Source organism: Rhinichthys klamathensis, unplaced genomic scaffold (assembly GCF_029890125.1).
Source record: "Rhinichthys klamathensis goyatoka isolate OS25496 unplaced genomic scaffold, OSU_Roscu_1.1 h1tg000605l_1, whole genome shotgun sequence".
NCBI classification, from domain to species: domain Eukaryota; kingdom Metazoa; phylum Chordata; class Actinopteri; order Cypriniformes; family Leuciscidae; genus Rhinichthys; species Rhinichthys klamathensis.
Genome location: NW_026607060.1, coordinates 725172 through 743837, shown reverse-complemented (window position 1 = coordinate 743837; position 18666 = coordinate 725172). Strand labels below are relative to the sequence as shown.

The window sequence follows — 18666 nt, the reverse complement described above, 5'->3', positions numbered from 1 at the left end:
ACTTTTAGACTCTTTTGCAAACATGTACTGTTATGCAAATAACTCAACACCTGTCCACCTGTAATGAGGTCAAAGAGAAGTGGTTGGCGTCGTCATACCTCAAAACAAAAAGTTTAATGTTATTCTGCAGTGATATCTGTTACTGATAATAATAAGAAAAAAGGGCAAAATGTGACACTTTAAGCACTTGGAAAGGTTGATTAAATTAAAGGAACTTGAGGTCTTGAATTCCAGCAGACTGGATATTTCATCATGCAACAATCAAAACACCAGCACTTTCCATCCAGGGTGTGTGAAGGAGCAGCCAAAGAAAAGGCTGTCCACCACCTGATCCAGCAGCCAATCAAACACCACTTCTCTGTTCCCTGAGCCAATCGTCACCCTCAGCTTGAAGTTTCCCCCGTCGCTAGGGTTGTTGTTGTTGCTCACAGGAAAGAGGTTGACCATTTCCATGTCAAAGGTCACAGATGAGCCAACAGTGATGGCTGGCAGCTGGTTGGTCATCTCCTTTCCGTTCACAAACACAGCACCTGGAAACGGGAAAGCACATGGTGACTTAAAGGAGTAGTTCACTTTAAAAAAAAACTTTTGCTGATAATTTACTCACCCCCATGTCATCCAAGATGTCCATGTCTTTCTTTCTTCAGTCGAAAAGAAATTAAGGTTTTTGATGAAAACATTCCAGGATTTTTCTCCATATAATGCACTTTACTGGGCACCAAACTGTCCAAGGTCCAAAAGACAGTTTCAGTGCAAACTGCAAACTGTTCAAAGGGCTTTAAACGATTCCAGACGATGAATAAGGGTCTTATCAAGTGAAACGATCGCTCATTTAAAAAATAAATAGCAAAGTTTAAGTTTTATAAGCTCAAATGCCCGCCTTGCTCTGTTCTGTGTGACTCTCCTGTTCGAACTCGTTCATCAAAATGAACGAATCTTTTTCGGAGTCAATTCGTTCATTTCGTTCGTTAAATGAATCAAATGACTCGAAAACTGATTCGTTCATTTTGATGAACGAGTTCGAACAGGAGAGTCACACAGAACAGAGCAAGGCGGGCATTTGAGCTTATAAAACTTAAACTTTGTTATTTATTTTTTAAATGAGCGATCGTTTCGCTTGATAAGACCATTATTCATCGTCTGGAATCGTTTAAAGCCCTTTGAACAGTTTGCAGTTTGCACTGAAACTGTCTTTTGGACCTTGGACCGTTTGGTGCCCAGTAAAGTGCATTATATGGAGAAAAATCCTGGAATGTTTTCATCAAAAACCTTAATTTCTTTTCGACTGAAGAAAGAAAGACATGGACATCTTGGATGACATGGGGGTGAGTAAATTATCAGCAAAAGTTTTTTTAAAAGTGAACTAATCCTTTAACAATAATGTTTGCATCCCCTCAAGAAGCCTGCATTCGGTGAGTGGGCGGTGCAGCAGGGAACAATCACAAAAAAAATATTAAAGTCACTTTTTCAGATTTAACCTTCAACTGCAAAAATTGCGTTATTTTGAGCTGATTTAAAGAAACTTAAATGACTATCATTTTCAATGCATCAGTTCAAAACTGACTTGGACAAAACATTTGAGTCCCAGAAGTCATCGGTTTTTGTTTATTTAATTGTTTTAATATTAATACTTACCTGTTCAGTTTAGTTAAAACAGTGTGATAAACAAGCCTTGATTATTGCTAGATTTAAAGCGCCTACCAAATGTTACTATACATTGTTACTATTTACATTGGATTTAAGATCCTGAGAAAATGTATCACCATTTCCACAAAAATATTAAGCAGCACAACTGTTTTCAACATTGATAATAAGAATAAATGTTTCTTGAGCAGCAAATCATCATATTAGAATGATTTCTGAAGGATCATGTGACACTGAAGACTGGAGTAATGATGCTGAAAATTCAGCTTTGACATCACAGGAATAAATTACATTTTAAAATATATTCAAATAATACAACAGTTGTTTTAAATTGCAGTAATATTTCATAATATTACAGTTTTTACTGTTTTTGATCAAATAAATGCAGCTGTGGTGAGCAGAAGAGACTTCTTCCAGCCCCAAACTTTCGAACAGTAGTGTATATACTGCATATCTTCAAAAGGTATTTAACTATATTTTCCTGCTCGTACCATTAGTGGAGATGCAGACAGCCTGATCCCTCTGCAGTGAGTCTGTGTCAGTTCTGCTGTCCGCACACACACCCAAACTGTCACGCTTATCTGTCTGTCCAGCAGCTGTGATCCTGCAAACAAACAAAGAGCAAAGACAGAAATCAGGCGCACAGTGAGTGAGACATTTGATAGGCCTGCTGATACTTGTTCCTGTAAAAATGTCCTTTACGATGATTCTGCATCTTTTCGTCGGTTTGAATAATGAATTGGTATACGAGTAATATAATCTTAACCTATTTATAGTGTCCCACTTTCAAATGTCCCACAGTTTATCTGCTATGAGAGTGTGAAGAAGAATGAAATGCTGATGTACTTGAAGGTGAGGGTCTGGCCACAGAAGTATGTGGAGGAGTTGGAGTACAGCACGCCTCCATGACCAGCTGATGAGTCACTGCGCATGGCGATGTTCTTCCTACTGCTTAAAATGTAACCATCCACGCCAGGAAGCCATTCTGGAAACACACAATGAAACACGTTCGTTTGGAGGTGTTTTATGAACAATTTACACAGAAATATGTGTTATGAAAAAAGCCTGGTGAGATGTTCCTCTGAAGAGTACTCTGAATATACATAAAGGTATAGTTTATCCAAAAATCTTTATTCTCGAATCATTTATCATCCTCATGCCATCCCCGATGTATATGACTTTGTTTAACTATAAGCCGCATTGCTTTCGGCCAACTATCCTAAGCACATTTACAAGTTCAGCTTGACATAAACGTAATTGCGAGAAGCAAAGCGGAAGCACAGAGGACCGCCACGTCACAACGTCCCATAGTCATGAACACTTGTATGACAGTAGACCGGAAGCAATGATTTACAGTTAAAAAAAGTTACAAATGTTAGTATTTTTCTCACCTACTGTTTCACTTCAGAAAACAGAATGATTCATCCACTTGGTCGAATGGAATACATTCAATGGCATTATATGGATTAAAATTTTTTATTTGTGTTTATCTGAAGACAAAAAGCTGTACATCGAGATGGCAAATGATGAGAGAATTTTCATTTTAGGATAAACTATAGCTAATGTTAGAGAGTGTTTGCATTGCTAGGTTTCCTAGTCTGTACCGTGGGGTGCGAGTGTGGTGTAGCCGGTCTGCGGGATGCTCCACGGGCTCCATTCGGTTCGGCCCTCTCCTCTGGCGCACACGCGGAACAGGTGGTCGATGTGTGGGTCAAGGTGGAGCACCAGGAACTCATTGTCTTTCCCGATGTACGCGTCCTCATACTGAGAAGAGTTCCCGCGACGGTACTGCAACCGGTAGTCCTGAGGGGTAAAGTCATCGTCCACCTACATGCAAAAAGAACAGGCTTTACCAAGAGGCTCACATGGGGTTAAAATGTCTGATGGGCATGAACGTGGGAGGCCGGACCCACCTTACACCAGCGCACCAGCACACCGCCTGGTCTCTCCACCAGCTCCTCAATCTGGACGGGCGGATGAGACGCCACGTTGCCGTGCCGAGCCACGTGCGAACGGAACATATGCAGCAGAGAGTCGTCCAGCTGCGCAGACAGACACGGCACGTCCACCAGCACAGGTACCTCGGGCAGACTGAGGACACATGTATTTACATATACTGTCCTTACGCAGACTCTTATTGATGTGTAGAGAACAGATACTTTATATGATTCAATATAAATCTTTGGCAAATAATCCTAAAGGGTTAAATAAATATCCTGTGTTGAAAACATGGCTTGCTGTCGATCGGCACATCAAGCAGCTATATTGTGCCTCAGTTAGTATAAAGTAGCACAAAACAACGTGACGATTGTATATTTTTAATAGAGCTGCATAGTTATCCAGCAACATTGTCTTATCACATTTTTTTTTAGATAATTTCATTAAAACTAAACCTATCCAAAAACACAGACCCTCCTTAGACTTACAAGACCCTAGCCAACAAAAAGGTGGAGAGCAACGGTTATTCATGTAGGATTGGTGAGTAATGTTTTTAAGGCGGGAATTAAGTCCCGTTCACATGGGAAGGGTAACTATATATATAAATTATTCAAAAGCGTTTATTCTAAAACACAAAAGTTAGGATTTTAGATTCTTGAGTGATTCAGCGCATCACTGTTAGCACGGCTGCCACCTCTCCATTAAACTTTGAGAAGATGCGTCACAAAACAGATGAGTCATGAAACCAGGCATTAGTAAAGGTTAGCTAATGCGCTTTTCAATGAGTGCTGCAGTAATGGAATTACGGGAATATTGTCTACTGAACTTCAGAAATAGGTGGCTTTGTTTTGTGTTCTCAAGAGCTGAAGATCTGAGTCTCCATTATATTCATTGTTCCTAGACATGAACTGAGTGTGACAGTGATATATCAAAGCTCTTCTTCTTTCACTGGGCCAGTTGAGGTTTGTTAAGAGAATGAGTCTGTGTGCTCCTCACCTGTCTAACTGGATCTGCAGGGCTTTCTTAGTGAAGCTGCCCAGCTTGTCCTCCTTCTCATTTATACCACAGCGGATGGCAGCCTCCCCTGAAAGGACAGCTGTATTATTACACTCATAACAGAACGTCAGGGCAACTCTAGCAAGTATAATCAAATGAGCTCTAGAGGACATTATAGCAATTGCAAAATCAAAATTAATTGCAAAATAAACTCTTAAATAAGCTAACAATTTGATAGCTAGCAATTATCCAAATGGCAGGGCTCAACAATAAGAATTCTTTTTCTGCAGGTCCATATGAGCCAGTAGGTTCAAATTTGTACTTTATCTGCTTATACTTTCAATGACCCTACAACAAAAATGTATATATTTTAAAGACAATTTATTTGAATAAAATTAATTTCCTTTTTAGCAACATGATTCTATGTTTGAAAAAAATGATTATGTAAATTATTATATTTCAATGTTTTTAAACAAATCTTTACAAAAAACTAAAAAATATTTCATTTTTAATTAAACTAAACTAAGCGCCATTATCGCCGAGCCTTGAATAGCCAATTTTTTTTCACAGTTTGATCAGATATAATTGCTATTCTTCAACTACTTAAAGCTGCTGTGCGTAGCTTTTTTTGGTTTAAAAATGATCCAAAATACATATTTGAGAAAATACATAACCAGCCAGTGTTCAAAACTATCTGCTTGCCTTAGCTCGATTCAAAACGGTAAGCTTGTAATAATGTTTTTAATTCCAGTGGTACTGGTGGATTTCCGCGTTAGATTCGAGCATGTCTTTGTGTCATTACGTCACATCTGTACACATAAAGGAGTCTCGGCTAGTATAAGCTATATTGCGTGTGAGGATGTTGGAGGTGGAGATTTACAGCCTTTTCTCACAGCACTTGATATAATTAAACTTATCAATTTGATGGCGGATCCAGAAAGGTTCAAACGACAATCACCAGTGACAACAGATTCACCCGCTGTAAAATGCAAAAGACTTCGTTCGGACTTCGGAATGGCTACAGAAAGAAGAGACTGCAACCGGACCCAAGCGAAAACAAGGATAATATCGGAAGGACATTACATGTAGTCACGCAATGCTGACGTTGTTAACAATGTGAGAACAAAGTATCATTTGCACGGTTTTGCGTGATATGATAACTTATAAGCGATTGTTAGATTTAATCAGCGCGATTTACTGCAATGTCAGAACCAGAACAAAGGTGGATGTTTCTTACTTGTTCAGATGACATTTTCCGGTGAAAATTCTTATGTTGGTCATACTTCCAAAAATAATAATCTGTGATTCTGAATGCATCCACACCGGCGCGGTGATTGACAGCTGCTCACTCTCCTCAACAGGCCCGGATTGGCTAATCGGGAGCACCGGGAGAATTCCCGGTGGGCCGGTCTGTTTTATTGGTCAGGAGGGCCGGTGTTGTCATGGCACAAGGTTGAATGCTTTATATAGGCTCCAGTCACAGCTTTCTGAGTGTATATTTTTCTGAGTGTATAATGAACGTTGTGAAATAATTGCCTAATATTAACTCTAATTTGGTGCTGCAATGATTTCCAAGGTCGCGACGATAACCGACCTCATAATCTGAGCTGCTTCAGTATTCAAACACCGCTCGTCGGCAATGGCAAAATGTTTGAGATGACCGATCAAAGCAAGCGGGATTTATGTTCACAGAAGCGCGAGCCGCGGCCGCGCGCGAATCCAAACGCGACGCTTCACGAGAGATAAGATGCAAGTGGCTAAACTAAACAGCTGTTTTAATTACGAAAGAAGTTTTAAACGACCGAAAGAAATAATCAGTTTGTGAAGACTGTATCAGTCAAAACTCAGCTTCGGGAGGGGGAGATTTACAGGTAACCTAAAGATAAAGAGACTGAGAGAAGATGGAGATGAGAAATGAGAGCAGGTAGAGGAATAGCCTATTGCATACTGTGCCCAGAATGAGAATAACTTTATTACAATGGATTCCTATTTAACACAGATTCTTTGCCAATGATGATCATCAGTGTAAAAATAAGCTCAATTTAACAACACAAGCACCTAGGCTATATAATATATTGCCATTGTTATTTTATAAATATAGCCTATACATAGATACCTCGAATGTGTTTATATTTCCCCAGTATCAGCACTGGGACTTTTCACTGTTTGTATTACTTCACTTGTCTGGGTGGGCATATGCCCCCGAACCCCCTAGCAAGATCACTTTTCGGACCTCTGTATTTATAAAATCCTGTATATGGCTATTGTACTGAATAGAAATGTATATATTTTTAAAATACAATGAATAACAAGGCTGTACAGAACACTGTACTATTGCAGACTTATATACTGAGGTTTCAATTACATTATTTTAATATAGTCAGACGGGAACTAAAGTGGGCCGGTCTAAGGCATGAAACTCCAGGGCTGAAAATGAGTCCCACTCCGGCCCTGCTCCTCAAACACTGTGTTCATCCACGCTGTGCCGTGTCGAGGGTGTTGAAGTACAACTCACATAAAGTTGATAATTCCGCGAATGATTGCAATTGCAGATTTCGAACAGAGATGGCGACAAAGAGGAAAAACGCCGGACTGCAGCTTTAAGCAAATGTCTGGCCTGATTTCATTTCATACCGTTGACATAGACCTACAAGCTGGCATATGACAGAACTGACTGCCCAAACATGAGGTATCCTCCCCTGGCACAAGACTAAATCAAATTTTCTGTTCTAATAAATACTTAATGAGGTTCTTCACATACTTTAAATCCCATGAAATCAGATTAGTGTGACTGTAGTTGAAGAATCATTGTAGCCCGAACAATGAGCGGCCAGCCTTCACTTCCACTGATCCGACAGACTCACCCTCTCGGAGCAGCTCATCAGCTGTGCTGACTCCACTCTCAATGAGCTTCTGACAGTCATCTAAGGGACTGACACTGTCCAGCTCGATGTTGTCGACTTCCTGCAACAGAGCGTTCAGTCTCTCGGTCAGCAGTCGACTCACCGCCACCTGCAGCTCCTGGAAGTGCCGCTGCAGAGCATCACGCGTCTGACTGGCACTGCCTCGCACCTGGACACACACACACACACACACACTTGTTTTTATATCTTTATGTAGACTTTCCATAGACATAATGGTTTTTATACTGTAAAAACTGTATATTCTATCCCCTTACACTAACCCTAAACCTTCCCAATACAGAATTTTTTTCTGCATTTTTACATTTTCAAAAAACATCACTAGTTATGATTAATAAGCTGTTTTCCTCATGGGGCCCAACCAAATGGCCTGTCAAAATGTTCACATTTTACTATCTTTGTGGGGACAACACACACACACACACACGATTTACATACAAACACCTCAATTACACTAAACTGCTGTGCTGAGGATAACTTTTAAAAAAATGTCCTCAAACCATTAAGTATACTTCTTAAAGTGTAATTTTATTAAACGTTTAGGAAATGCTTCATTTCTCAGTCTACAGTGTAAAACTCAGAAGGCCTCAGGTCATAGAGTCCACTGTCTCCCTTCAGTAGCTCTGAGCACCAAATGCAACAATGATAAGGAGATACTTTCGATGTTGAGATGTGCAAGTGTAGGAGTGTTCATGCAAGAAAGATTAAGATGTGTACCTGTTATTTTCCTCTGCTTTAAGAGCAGGAAGAGGATGGGCTAATAAAAATTTAAGATAACCCAACGAATGACCATTGGTTGAGAAAAGTGTAAACAAGTTGTAAGAAATCGTATAAAGGCCGGGACACACCAAGCCAATGGTCGACCATCGGCCCATTTCTGAGCATCGGTCGGCTTATTTTTTTCGGTGTTCACAGCTCTAGTCAGATTCCGTCAGGTTTTTTTGGGGGCCGATTCAGCACGTTTAATCGGCGTTGGGCTGTCGGTGAGAGAGAGAGAGAACTCTGATTGGCTGTTCAGCTTAGCGAATGAGTGAATAAATGTGAAAGTGATGAAAGCGTTCGAATGCACGAATATTTTCATAATAACATGAGCCGACTGGAATGAAGAAAGTGATTAACATGATGGCTACTCAAAATGGTAACCACGCGCTGCTTTGTATACGGTTTTATATCTACAGTCCTAGTTTCGGTTTCCCTTTTTGAATGACGAAAATAGACTCTTGATACCTGCTGATATACAGTAGACAGATATTTACTTACACTCAGGCATAGAACGCACGTGCTAGTTGACAGTCGCCTTTAGTCCGACCGATGCTCAGAAATGGGCCGATGGTCGACCATTGGCTTGGTGTGTCCCGGCCTTTATACGATTTCTTACAACTTGTTTACACTTTTCTCAACCAATGGTCATTCGTTGGGTTCGTCCTACATTTTTTTTCTTAGATGACCCACTATTTTTATTTTGCACCATTATTTTTTTACAAAAGCTACAAGGGAAAAAGTTGCTCATTTCCTACAGGATTAAAATAATAAAGTACTGAGTACTTGTGAAACAAATTTAAAATATTTCGGAAAACTAGTCCTCTCTAAACCGGGCTTAAGTATAAAGAAACAAGCCGATAATAAATAATAATCTCTATTTGAATGCAGAAATATAAATGCTATAACAATAAATCAACCAATTTATTCAGAAATTTTCAAATGTACATTTTGTCATATATGAGGGTTACATAAATCAGTGATAGGAAGTGCGGGTATCTGTGTAATATATTTAAATGTGCCACTGTCTTGTTTTGAACATGAAGTGTAGGGCTGAAAGCGGAAGTGGTGAGAAGTGAATGGCACAATTCAATTTTCTTGGTGCATCTTTCAGACTAACTGCTTCACCTTCAACAAAATGGAGCCAAGAGTGACAGGAAGCCTGGCGGTTTTCAATGTAAAAAAAAACAAAACAGTTCCTCTTATCTTGTGAACATGAAACTTGCACTTGCAAGTTGAAGGTTAGCTTGGGTCCTTCAATGCCACGTATCAATGAACATTTGTACATGTGTTGCATGTGAATTGTGACCCAGTACACTAGCTTAAAACCTAGTGAAATACCACACACAAGCACTCTTCACACTGACATAAAAGGACACGTTAAAGCCAGTAATTATAAGAATTCCTTGAGTCATATTTCTGGAACGAGGAAAAGTCTCATTCCTTTAAAATCAGTGAAGCGCAACGCAGCCCCCGGGAAAGCATGTTGACAGAAAGGCACAACAGACCGCAGAGCAAAAGTGTTGCACCGTGAAACTCGACACACTGCCGTGACTGTGTGTAGGTAGGTAGAGATAGCACCAGGAAGTGGGAAGAGAGTCTAAAATAACATAGATAAAGGGTTGCAGGATAAATGGATGAAACCCAAAAAAGCAGTGCTATTAATGAACCTTAGTGGAAAGTTCCAGACATGGCTTTGTTTGCAGTTGACGCAGGAAATGCTTCTTCCCAGAGACGTGCATCATTCCTCATTTGTTGAAGTCTTATCAGGATCAATCTGAATATTTTGAGCCAGGACAGAATCCTTTGCCTAAATATTGTTATTCGTGACAATGCGCTGTGAGGAGCGCGTGGAGGGTGGAGGCGATTAGAAGTGCAGACTCCCCATCACAGGATGTTTAGACTCAGCCTTCCCAAAGATTCAGTAGGATCATACACAACACTTCAGTACCTCTTTGTTAATGTCGGACGAACACAGGCGCAAGAACAATAGTCCTGGAATTTATGTTCAGCGTAATGTGATTCAAAATTATATTCTTCGCTTGCTCTGAGTTTGCATATTGGTCAGATTTAAATAATTGAAAGTGAATTGACCAACAGCACAGTGAGAGCATGGAGCGACAGCAATTTCACCTCCCAATTAAAGCCTAAAAAAAAATCACGTCGTTCCATGTTTACTAAATAGTCAAATTGATCAAAATCGAAATATTAAAAAATACCTGAAATATATAATTAAATTATTTTTATCATCTGTGCACAAGACATTTAAATAAACAATTTTTTTTTTAACAAAACAGAACTGTATATATAATTAATAATTATGAATAAATTATTATATAATTATATATTGTATACAATATACATTATTAATTCTATAATTATTATTATTTTATAATATATATATATACAAAGTATATTATTATAACAACAATTGATTTATTTAGTACTTTATTTAACGGGGACCATAGACAGTCCATGACTGCCCCAGAATTAGCAAACGCAACTATTTTTGACGAGAGAATATCTAGCTAGTAGCTACAGAGCTAAATTTAATCTGCAGTGTCTGGGCAGGAAGTAGTAAAATAAAATATACTAACTAGCTAAAAAAAATTATACATTTTTGCTGAGAGAATATGAATACAGTACTGCAAGCATAACCCCTCATCTCAAATAGACATATGTATGCTAGTGTGGATCAAACACGCTATAGCTCTGTATGTGTTTCCTATGATCATGTATTCGACTCCAGCTGGCTGCAGTGTGGCTCGTGGGTGACAGGCTGTGGGAAACAGAGGCCACTTGTAGGATTTAAGGAAGCATCAGTGGCTGAGACAGAGAGTAACAACTTAAAGAGGAAGTAGACAAGAAACAACAGCTAATGTTAAAGATCTAGCATCAAGCTCAACTACTGCCCAGGAAGCTTCAGTTTTTTTAATACATGAAGAATCGTAAAACAGATGAGCCTCTACAGCTGGAAGTAGTTCTGCTCATACAGGACAAAATGCAGTTTGACCCAAAGATTGACCGCACATGTTGTCACTGCTGTGAATAACAGAGCATGTGATATGATCATATCAGATGGGCTGCACATATGGGATCTCACTCAGACAGCTGCACACGCTGTGAGGTTAATCACAGTACCGTGGGGCGTCATACAATCACCAGTCAATGATCCTAAAAGTTTGGTTCAATTCTCTGTCCTGTGGAGGATGTGAGGAGAGAGAGCTTAAACATTCTCTGAGTTTAATGTCTCATATGAAGAGCAGGAAATTACAGCATTGTTTACGCTCTGAATGAGGCATTCTGGGAGGTGGGGGAAGGAGGAAGTTGGGTAAGATGCCAGAAGCAAAGACTGAAGATAACACCGAGCAGCAGGCCGGCTTTACATCCTACAGTCACCCCGGGAGACGTGCGGCATGAATCAGCCCTTCTGTGCTGACCAACAGGCTTCCTGGCACAGAGGATCCAACTCACTTCACCGAGACAGCGGGAGTATCACTTACCCACGCTCTCTCAAAAACACACACATATGTCCCATTATTTGGTTACTGTGTAGGGAACCACTACCTTTGTGAAGCTGGATTGTTTCTGGCATTTTCTACATTGTGCTCGATGTAGTATTTTTATGTATTGGTGCATGCTGGGTGTGATCAGTAGCAATTTCATTACTGTCTCTATGGTTTGAACAAAGACGCGATCAGATAAAAACAGATTTACATGGAAGAGATATTATGATGATTATATGAGCCAGCCTGGACCGAGACAAGTAACGAGCAAGAGGACATTTTGTCAATTGCTTAGTTCCTATTTCTGTCAGTATTGCGCAAAATTGGACAGACAGACAGACAGACAGACAGATAGATAGATAGATAGATAGATAGATAGATAGATAGATAGATAGATAGATAGATAGATAGATAGATAGATAGATAGATAGATAGATAGATAGATAGATAGATAGATAGATAGATAGATAGATAGATAGATAGATAGATAGAAAAACAAAAGCTAATTAAAAACATTAATAAATACTATAATATTGGATAAATCATTTCAAAATAACACGGCACAATTTTAATTTTATGGACCAAAGTGGAAAAACACAAAATTTCAAGATTACCTGTTGAATTCCAATTCCAATTCTTTCTTCTTCAATTGGTGTTGCCAATTAAAGTGCCCCTATTATGATTTTTCAAATATTACCTTTCAAGTAGTGTGTTATACAACTGTTTGTGAATGTAAAAGGTCTGCAAAGTTTTAAAGATCAAAGTGCACAACAAAGTTATTGTCTCCTAAAATAAAGATTTGATTCTGAACTGCTGAAACGAGTCATCAGCAATTCCAGTCTCATTTCCTGTTACAAACCTACGTATTAACAATGTAACAAATTTGCATAGTGCCAGCCTATGATCTTCATTGGCTGCTCGTGAACAACGTCTACTTAGTACTATTCTATTCTATTGTTACTATTCATATCACTGCGTGTATACAAGCGCGGAAAATGAAATTCAGATTTGGTCATTGTTTCCAACACACAGTGTAAATGGTAGACCAATCACAAAATACTGGGCCATCTGACCAATCAGAGCAGAGTAGCTCATGGAAAGGAGAGGTTTAGAGAGACTAAATCTTCTATCAAACCGTTTTCAGACTCTTTGAGAAATAAGGTGATGTGCAATGTACTGTATATTATGAGAAAAAGTGTTTTTTGACTTTGGATGCCTGTAAACCTATTGTAGGAGACGTCCAAAACAAAATTAGGAACCTTTAAAATAGCATAATAGGGGCACTTTAAATTCAAATTCCAACTTATGAATTAAAAAATAGCTCATAGCTGAATTTTGGCCAATCCTGATTTCTGCAGCGCCACACTGGGTATCCCCGGGCACTGTGAAATTTCATTTGTCCCAAATCCCACCGTATATGAAATATCTTCTGATTGGCTGTGATTGTGTCACATTGCACAGCAGTTTCGGTGTGGACTGACATGTTGCTAGTTGTTGGAAACCTATTTATTCCTTCAGCGGCAGTGCAGAGAGCGACAGCGTACCTGTTTGCGTGCCTGGCTGAGTCCATGCAGTCTCTGCTGTAGTTCGCTTCTGTAGTTCTGGGCTGCCTCGATGCTCTCCTTCGCCTCCTGCAGCAACGCCTCTGCCTCTATTGACATCCTTGTTGGCCTCTGTCACAAATATCAAGGTAAAGTGTAGGAAAACATTTCCATTGATAGAGATAACTTTTAGTTTGACTAGATTTATCACTATGGGGTTAGAAAACATTACAGAGAAAGGGTAAAGCCAAAACACACCCATTCTGGAAAATGTCACTCTGACAAAGCTAAAATAATAATAACAGGAGCATGAAATTCCACACAGGCCTGAAAAACAGAGCCTGTTCCTCATGGTCTGTGCTCATAAAAATGTAACACCAACTTCATGCAGTGCAACCATCAGGCCATCATTTCCACGTCATGTGGAAGTGAGGAAGCGTGTTTTGAAACATAATAACATGTTCACAGGCTTATCTGTTAAAGTTTAGCACAAGGGAATGATGCAGTCATGTATAGTTATGACTAAAAGGCTCAGACGCTATAACCTTAAGAAACCACATTCAAGTCAACCGTCATATAAGTGCAAAATCACAGGAGTCATGGAAATGAATCACTGGCCTGAAGGTTACATGTATTGAAAACAAGACCTGATGAGATGTGTGTCTGTGTGTGCAATAAACTCATTAGCATAGTGTGAGCCAGTTTTAGATGGGATGGCATTGGATGTGCTTTGACCATGGGCGGCGCTAGGGAGGGGCTAGCAGGTGCTTCAGCACCCCCAAGAAAGACCAAAGCACCCCGAAAGCACCCCCTAAAATAATGTCTGGAATCAATTATATTCAAATATATGTTATTTCGAGATATTAAGTCGTTATTTCAATATAATATCTCGGTATTTCCACATAATAACGGCAAATTTTTGTCCCGCCAAAGCCTTTTTTGATCGGTGAGTGATGTAGAATAGAATGACTGCTGCGCTTGACAGGGCGCATCACGAGCAGAGAGAGAGCCCCGGCCGCGCGCACTCTCACGTCTTCAAACACTTCTCGCGCATATTAATCTAAATCAATTGACACCAAAAGGTCGGAAGACCGCAGTTTCACGTGTAGCATTTGGAGATTTGTTCTCCTGAATTACCGCGGTGTGTGAATTGTGCTAAAAAAAAACACGTTGCCTAGCTTATCGTCTCTAAAAAGCGTTCCGCCCATTCAGCTGACCTAAACTCCAGTGATTAAATGTTTTCTGTATTGACGCAAATCTTGTGCGATGTCCTAAACTGCCGAGATAATCACACAAGCGTGCCGTAGACGTCCACTAATGACACGTCCGATACGCAAACGAATGACTCATTTTAACCATTCACTTTAATGAATAGTTAAAACAACTGACATGTCCAACACTGAACTCACGAGACCTCTGAATCGGTGTATAAAAAAATCGGTTACACTTAATTAGATTAGTTAACATTTACTGTTAATTAACTGCACTTCAGCATTGTTAATGTTAATTGTTTCAATATTTAGAGAGTCAGGCCCACTATATGTGTGTTGTAGCCATTAAATAAGCGCATTTAATTTCATTTTTTGTTAAAATATTATAATGTTTTTTGTTGTTTTTTACGTCTATGCTGATTATGAACATTGAACAGCATGAGTAAGATGCGCGATATATCGGAAGATATGATGGGTCAGACATGATTTTGACCACTAAATTTACATTTACACATTTACATTTAGTCATTTATTTTAGCAGACGCTTTTATCCAAAGCGACTCAACTGAGGACTAAATCAAGCGAGTCATCGTGAAAAGGCAAAAACAACGCAAGAAGTGCTCAAAATACCAAGTTCGGACATTGCTCGGAGTAGCATAAGCCAGACAAGCGAGGATTTAAAGGAAAAAGTTTTTTTTATTTTTATTTTTTTATGTTAAGTATAAATTAAGATTTGTTTTGTAGAAAGCCTTTTTTAAAGTGAATTTCGTTTTGTATAAATTGTATCTTAATTTTAATAAATTTTTCATCAACCAATTGACTGGGTATAATAGCCTAAATAAGAAGCACACATAGCAGACAATATGATAAAGATAAGGAGGCGCAGGCGCGATTGCATTGCACGTGAACTGGAGCACATCTCATCATAAATTTTGCTCATTTAAATAATAGTGGGTGTGTGAGTGTGTGTATATATATATATATATATATATATATATATATATATAGGCTAATTGCGCAGCTCCCCCTGTCAATGATCTAGCACCCCCTCAGCACCTGCGTTAAAAATTATCTGGCGCCGCCCCTGGCTTTGACTGCTTTCACTTTAGATAGCAAATCTGTGATCAAGGAACATTGATTCTCAATCCAAAAATGATTCACATTCACATCTGTTCTGATTCTGGTTTTTGGACAGGAGAGAGCACAAAGTCAATGCTAGATGCAAATATTAATAATGCAACTAACCATATACTCGCAAATAGTTTTAAAAAGGAAGAGAATTGTCATGGCAATTAATGCTAAAATAATATTTCGACTATTGTTTGTTCTGTGTTAAGGGCCAGTCACACCAAGGAACATAATGATGATGACTATATAAAATGATAAAGTTTTAATAATCATTCTAATTCTATAACTTATTTTGGCGACAGTTACCCTTTAAGTACGCAAAGGCGCGTAATAACACAAGTGGCATTACGCATTTCTGATTTATGTCGCGCATGCGTACCTGCGTACCAGTTATGTGCACCCCTGTCTATAAGAATATATCGTTGGAATCACTTTTCAGAATGTTTTTTATCTGATAAACAATAACAACACTAAAGGCCAATTAGAATCCACCTTGAGCATTTAAAGCAGCAGATGACATAACTGCGGCACACACTGATACAGAATGCTATTGTGCAATGGTGTGAAATATGCTACTGTATAGTTATGATTCTTGGTCTGAACAGGCCTTTAGCCTGGTAATCACATTTCTGCTGTTATGTATGCATGAAGTTAGTTTTCCTATTCAGCCATTTAATGTTAATATATATATATATATATATATATATATATATATATATTAAAAACCTTATTTACATATTTATAAACCTTCTCTACATCTACTAACAAGAAAACTCACTTCTTTACTGATCAGGGGATATGTTTTGAGGCTAGCATGCTACAATGAAACCACTTCCGTTAAAATGGGTGTTCCGTTCAAGTGAAAGCAACTGCACTTTCCTTACATGTGCCCATGTGGCTTAAATTTACAAGCATGACTGAACCTACCCATATACACTACCCTTAACTAAAACTACACCTTAACTTCTGTACAATAGTGCCTGTATATCACTGGTGTCATTGTGCAGGAGAGAACAGCTGCCTATTTGTTTTTGCGTGTATGTAAACACAAATACAGGACAGGTGGATCGGCAGCTCTGTTATGCAAGCTATTCAATTTACCCTTGTTTAACACAAAGATGCTGACCTTAGTGCACAGAGCAGGGAATGAAGCTGTGCTCAACTCTCAAAAACACCCTTTCATCCATACACATGTGAGAGAGAAACCTAAATAACAAACCTAAATAACAAACCTGCACCAACAAGCCTGTGTTTCCACACTCATCTCACTAATGATCAATGCCTAAAAAATGTTATGAGCTGCAACCGCGGCATATTTAGCAGATTTTGACATTTAATGATCACGGGAAAGGGAGGGGTTCTCCAAATTCATAGTCTAATCCTCTGATTTAGCAGCAGGGTTTCTCATCCAGACTGGGGTTAAGAGCATTAAGACCAGCAATTATATTATCTATTGCTCTTCCAGAATCCTTTCCCACAAGTGAATACATCAGGGAATACAGCAGAGGACTGGATAACTTTCAGAGGGACGTGAATGACCTAGATTCAAAGGCAAAAAAAAAAAAAACTGCTGCCAAAAGACAATGCTGGGAATTCCAAGATGAGATGTCTCAGATCTGAGGATCATGTGTCCTGCTTCACAATCTGTGACCGTTCCCTGATAATGGCCACAGTTTAAAGGGCCCTTCAATTAAGATGAAGACCATAAGATGCATTTAAACAAAAAAGTGTTTATAAACTACCAGAGGTCATTTTCATCCTGCTGCCTATCAGCTTTACTGTTATACTCTTACATAAAAACGTGTATTCCTCTTTTGGTCCAATCCAAGTAAGGACGGTTATGTAAAGTGCAGTATTTCTCTATGGGTCATACTGATGCATCGTGCACACTCAACATGTTTATACATGTTCAAAACAAGTGAAAAGTACAGGCAGATGGGAGAAGAGCAGTAAAGATATGTAAATATTACATTTAAAATCAGCTTTGAGAAACAACTGATAACTAAAGTAGATAGAACTTAGCAGTTATTTTAAAACTCAGAAAGAAGCAGTTCATGCAAAACTCTTCTATGAGGATCGCCACACCAAACACTCATCACTTTAACTCATCTCAGTTTTACAGTAGCTCTTCAAACTCCTCCACCCATAAACCAGCTCACGAAGAGACAGCATCTCTAACTGAGCACTAAAAAATAAAACTGTAACGAAAAATATGCTATTATTGTAAAGAGGTTTTTGCAGTATTACCTTATGCGATTCTGTCTTGTGTCATATTAACTTCTGCTGCGGAGTTCCGCCATTGACGCCCTAGCAACAGAAGAGCTCGAGGCACATATTTTCACTTTGATACAAACCCGTCATCCAATCACATTCCGCATCACTGTGTTTTCCTCCTGTCTGCTGTCAGTTCTAGCCAATCAGATGATTTAACCTCTCCTAACCCCACCCCATCTTTTGTTAAAAATCCAAAACGCACGAAGGCGTCAACAGAGTTATTTGGCGTAAGACAACAAGGGAAGGTAACTTGTGTTAATCACAATATAACTGTTGTCTTGCAGATATTTGTCAATTATAAACAGTACTGAAGCTCAAGACTTTCAGAAGAAAAATGTACAACCATCGTTGTCAGAACGCGGAATACCAAATTTACTGTGAAATAGTAGACTCATGTTTCATCAGCTGAATGCTTGCTTCTGGCATTATCGTTTTGAGTTATTGTTTTGTGTGATTTATTTAGTAAAATATACCATTACCAGAGTTTCGTAAGCAAACCCATTAATGTATTACACACACACACACACACACACACACACACACACACACACACACACACACACACACACACACACACACACACACACTTAGTTATCTAAATGGGGACATTCCATAGACGTTATGGTTTTTATACTGTACAAACTGTATATTCTATCCCCTTACCCTACGCCTAAACCTACACATCACACAAAACTTTCTGCATTAAAAAAAAAAAAAAAAAACTTTAATTACTTAATTTTATACCAGA

The 18666-nt window shown here is 38.9% G+C and overlaps 1 protein-coding gene across 1 annotated transcript; it reads right to left on the bottom strand.

The window, feature by feature from the left end:
* Positions 1-17: 17 nt before the first annotated feature.
* On the bottom strand, positions 18-18050 carry crlf3 (cytokine receptor-like factor 3). The gene is made up of 9 exons (XM_056240646.1): positions 17892-18050; positions 13309-13437; positions 7443-7650; positions 4579-4666; positions 3558-3735; positions 3249-3471; positions 2491-2629; positions 2136-2248; positions 18-530 (listed from the first exon to the last, which is right to left on the bottom strand). Exons 2-9 carry the CDS (start codon positions 13423-13425, stop codon positions 262-264), a joined length of 1335 nt encoding a protein of 444 aa, XP_056096621.1. The 5' UTR covers positions 13426-13437; positions 17892-18050; the 3' UTR covers positions 18-261.
* Between the last annotated feature and the right edge of the window lie 616 nt (positions 18051-18666).